The sequence below is a fragment of the Procambarus clarkii genome, chromosome 19, assembly GCF_040958095.1.
Source record: "Procambarus clarkii isolate CNS0578487 chromosome 19, FALCON_Pclarkii_2.0, whole genome shotgun sequence".
In the NCBI taxonomy this organism is placed as follows: Eukaryota; Metazoa; Arthropoda; class Malacostraca; order Decapoda; family Cambaridae; genus Procambarus; species Procambarus clarkii.
In genome coordinates, this window is record NC_091168.1 from 27,820,589 (window position 1) to 27,825,499 (window position 4,911).

The 4,911-nt window shown below is 49.0% G+C and overlaps 1 protein-coding gene across 1 annotated transcript; it reads left to right on the plus strand.

Annotated features, from left to right (window-relative positions):
* Positions 1–326: 326 nt before the first annotated feature.
* LOC138366359 (mucin-4-like) lies at positions 327–3,985 on the plus strand. The gene is made up of 2 exons (XM_069327394.1): positions 327–1,379; positions 1,502–3,985. Exons 1-2 carry the CDS (start codon positions 327–329, stop codon positions 3,983–3,985), a joined length of 3,537 nt encoding a protein of 1,178 aa, XP_069183495.1.
* The last annotated feature ends 926 nt before the right edge of the window (positions 3,986–4,911 follow it).

Sequence of the window (4,911 nt, forward strand, 5' to 3'; positions counted from 1 at the left end):
AATCACCAGTCACATCAGTCACCAGTCACATCAGTCACCAGTCACAGCAGTCACCAATCACAGCAGTCACAGCAGTCACAGCAGTCACCAGTGACAACAGTCACCAGTCACATACGTTACATCAATCACCAGTCACATCAGTCATCAGTCACATCAGTCATCAGTCACATCAGTCACCAGTCACACCAGTCACCAGTCACAACAGTCACCAGTCATGGCAGTCATCAGTCACATCAGTCACCAGTCATGGCAGTCACCAGTCACATCAGTCACCAGTCATGGCAGTCACCAGTCACATCAGTCACCAGTAACATCAGTCACCAGTCATGGCAGTCACCAGTCACATCAGTCACCAGTCATGGCAGTCACTAGTCATGGCAGTCACCAGTCACATCAGTCACCAGTCACATCAGTCACCAGTCACATCAGTCACCAGTCATGGCAGTCACCAGTCACAACAGTCACCAGTCACATCAGTCACCAGTCATGGCAGTCACCAGTCACAACAGTCACCAGTCATGGCAGTCACCAGTCATGGCAGTCATCAGTCACATCAGTCACCAGTCACATCAGTCACCAGTCATGGCAGTCACCAGTCACAACAGTCACCAGTCATGGCAGTCACCAGTCATTGCAGTCACCAGTCATTGCAGTCACCAGTCACAACAGTCACCAGTCACATCAGTCACCAGTCATGGCAGTCACCAGTCACATCAGTCACCAGTCATGGCAGTCACCAGTCATTGCAGTCACCAGTCACAACAGTCACCAGTCACATTAGTCACCAGTCATGGCAGTCACCAGTCACAACAGTCACCAGTCATGGCAGTCACCAGTCACCGCAGTCACCAGTCACATCAGTCACCAGTCATGGCAGTCACCAGTCACATCAGTCACCAGTCACATCAGTCACCAGTCATGGCAGTCACCAGTCATGGCAGTCACCAGTCATGGCAGTCACCAGTCACATCAGTCACCAGTCACATCAGTCACCAGTCATGGCAGTCACCAGTCACAACAGTCACCAGTCACAACAGTCACCAGTCACAACAGTCACCAATCATGGCAGTCACCAGTCACATCAGTCACCAGTCATGGCAGTCACCAGTCACAACAGTCACCAGTCACATCAGTCACCAGTCATGGCAGTCACCAGTCATGGCAGTCACCAGTCACATCAGTCACCAGTCATGGCAGTCACCAGTCACAACAGTCACCAGTCATGGCAGTCACCAGTCATGGCAGTCACCAGTCACATCAGTCACCAGTCACATCAGTCACCAGTCACATCAGTCACCAGTCATGGCAGTCACCAGTCACAACAGTCACCAGTCATTGCAGTCACCAGTCACATCAGTCACCAGTCATGGCAGTCACCAGTCACAACAGTCACCAGTCACATCAGTCACCAGTCATGGCAGTCACCAGTCACAACAGTCACCAGTCATGGCAGTCACCAGTCACATCAGTCACCAGTCACAACAGTCACCAGTCACAACAGTCACCAGTCATGGCAGTCACCAGTCACATCAGTCACCAGTCACATCAGTCACCAGTCACAACAGTCACCAGTCATGGCAGTCACCAGTCACATCAGTCACCAGTCATGGCAGTCACCAGTCACAACAGTCACCAGTCATGGCAGTCACCAGTCACAACAGTCACCAGTCACATCAGTCACCAGTCATGGCAGTCACCAGTCACACCAGTCACCAGCCACAACAGTCACCAGTCACAACAGTCACCAGTCACATCAGTCACCAGTCATGGCAGTCACCAGTCATGGCAGTCACCAGTCACATCAGTCACCAGTCATGGCAGTCACCAGTCACATCAGTCACCAGTCATGGCAGTCACCAGTCACATCAGTCACCAGTCATGGCAGTCACCAGTCACAACAGTCACCAGTCATTGCAGTCACCAGTCACAACAGTCACCAGTCATGGCAGTCACCAGTCACAACAGTCACCAGTCACATCAGTCACCAGTCATGGCAGTCACCAGTCACACCAGTCACCAGCCACAACAGTCACCAGTCACAACAGTCACCAGTCACATCAGTCACCAGTCATGGCAGTCACCAGTCACAACAGTCACCAGTCACATCAGTCACCAGTCATGGCAGTCACCAGTCACAACAGTCACCAGTCATGGCAGTCACCAGTCACATCAGTCACCAGTCATGGCAGTCACCAGTCACAACAGTCACCAGTCATTGCAGTCACCAGTCACAACAGTCACCAGTCATGGCAGTCACCAGTCACAACAGTCACCAGTCACATCAGTCACCAGTCATGGCAGTCACCAGTCACAGCAGTCACCAGTCACAACAGTCACCAGTCACAACAGTCACCAGTCACAACAGTCACCAGTCACAACAGTCACCAGTCACATCAGTCACCAGTCACTAGTCACATCAGTCACCAGTCATGGCAGTCACCAGTCACAACAATCACAAGTCATGACAGTCTCCAATCACAGCAGTCACCAGTCACATCAGTCACCAGTCACACCAGTCACCAGTCACATCAGTCACCAGTCACAGCAGTCACATCAGTCACCAGTCATGGCAGTCATCAGTCACATCAGTCACATCAGTCACACCAGTCACCAATCACATCAGTCACCAATCACATCAGTCACCAGTCACATCAGTCACCAGTCACAACAGTCACCAGCCACAACAGTCACCAGTCATGGCAGTCACAACAGTCACCAGTCACAGCAGTCACCAGTCACAACAGTCACCAGTCACAGCAGTCACCAGTCACACCAGTCACCAGTCACAGTAGTCACCAGTCATGGCAGTCACCAGTCACACCAGTCTCCAGTCACAGCAGTCACCAGTCACATCAGTCACCAGTCATGGCAGTCACCAGTCACAACAGTCACCAGTCATGGCAGTCACCAGTCATGGCAGTCACCAGTCACATCAGTCACCAGTCACATCAGTCACCAGTCACATCAGTCAACAGTTAGATCAGTCACCAGTCACATCAGTCACCAGTCACAACAGTCACCAGTCACATCAGTCACCAGTCATGGCAGTCACCAGTCACAACAGTCACCAGTCATGGCAGTCACCAGTCATTGCAGTCACCAGTCACATCAGTCACCAGTCACATCAGTCACCAGTCACATCAGTCACCAGTCACATCAGTCACCAGTCATGGCAGTCACCAGTCACAACAGTCACCAGTCACAACAGTCACCAGTCACATCAGTCACCAGCCACATCAGTCACCAGTCACAACAGTCACCAGCCACAACAGTCACCAGTCATGGCAGTCACCAGTCACAACAGTCACCAGTCATGGCAGTCACCAGTCATGGCAGTCACCAGTCACAGCAGTCACCAGTCATGGCAGTCACCAGTCACATCAGTCACCAGTCACAACAGTCACCAGTCATGGCAGTCACCAGTCACAACAGTCACCAGTCACAGCAGTCACCAGCCACATCAGTCACCAGTCACAACAGTCACCAGCCACAGCAGTCACCAGTCATGGCAGTCATCAGTCACATCAGTCACATTAGTCACCAGTCACAGCAGTCACCAGTCATGGCAGTCATCAGTCACATCAGTCACCAATCACATCAGTCACCAGTCACATCAGTCACCAGTAACATCAGTCACCAGTCACATCAGTCACCAGTCACAGCAGTCATCAGTCACAGCAGTCACCAGTCACATCAGTCACCAGTCACAGCAATCACCACAGCAGTCACCAGTCACAGCAGTCACCAGTCACAGCAGTCACCAGTCACCTCAGTCACCAGTCACCTCAGTCACCAGTCACAGCAGTCACCAGTCACAGCAGTCACCAGTCACAGCAGTCACCAGTCACAGCAGTCACCACAGCAGTCACCAGTCACAGCAGTCACCACAGCAGTCACCAGTCACAGCAGTCACCAGTCACAACAGTCACCAGTCACAGCTGTCACAGTCACAGCAGTCACAGTCACAACAGTCACCAGTCACTAAAACAGTGTTTCGTGTTCTGTCTTGCGTTGATACTTTTAATACCCTATGAATATCCGCTTTGTTATGCCCATTCATCCACTTATTCACCTCTATTATGTCACCCCCCCAATTCTTTGCCTTTCTAGAGAATGTAATTTAAGCTTTGTCAATCTTTCTTCATATGACAAGTTTCTAATTTGTGGGATTAACTTTGTCATCCTACTCAGGATGCGTTCTAGTGAATTTACATCCTTTCTATAGTACGGCGACCAATACTGAACTGCATAATCTAAATGGGGTCTAACCAGAGAAAGATATAGCTGAACAACACCATTTAGTTCGTATCTTGTAACTCTATCATCATTATCTAACCTCAAAACCATACACTTGTCAGCATTAAATAGCATCTCCCAATCTTTAGGCCATTTCAAAACCTTATTTAGATCGTCTTGAAGTGAAAGTGAGTCCCTTTCCGTGCTTATTTCCCTCCCGATTTTTGTATCGTCGGCAAATTTGAAAATATTGCTGCTCAAACCCGAATCTAAATCATTTATATATATTATGAATAACAGATCCCTGGAGAGAGCCTTGAGGTACTCCATTTAAGACATTTTCCCAGTCTGACTTAACCCCCATTTATACTAACATTTTGTTTCCTTTGGTATAGCCATGCCTTAATCCAACTTAATATAGCACCCCCAATACCATGAGCCTCTGTCTTTTTAATCAGTCCTTCATGCGACATTGTATCAAAAGCTTTGCTAAAGTCAAGGTACACAACATCAAACCTTACCGCTGTCAACTGCCTCAACTATGCTGGAGTAAAATGATAGCAAATTTGTTAAACATGAACGGCCATTTGTAAAACCATGTTGTGAATTATTTATTAATTTATGTTTTTTCAAGATAAAGATGAATGGTATTTGCAATTATCGATTCAAGTAACT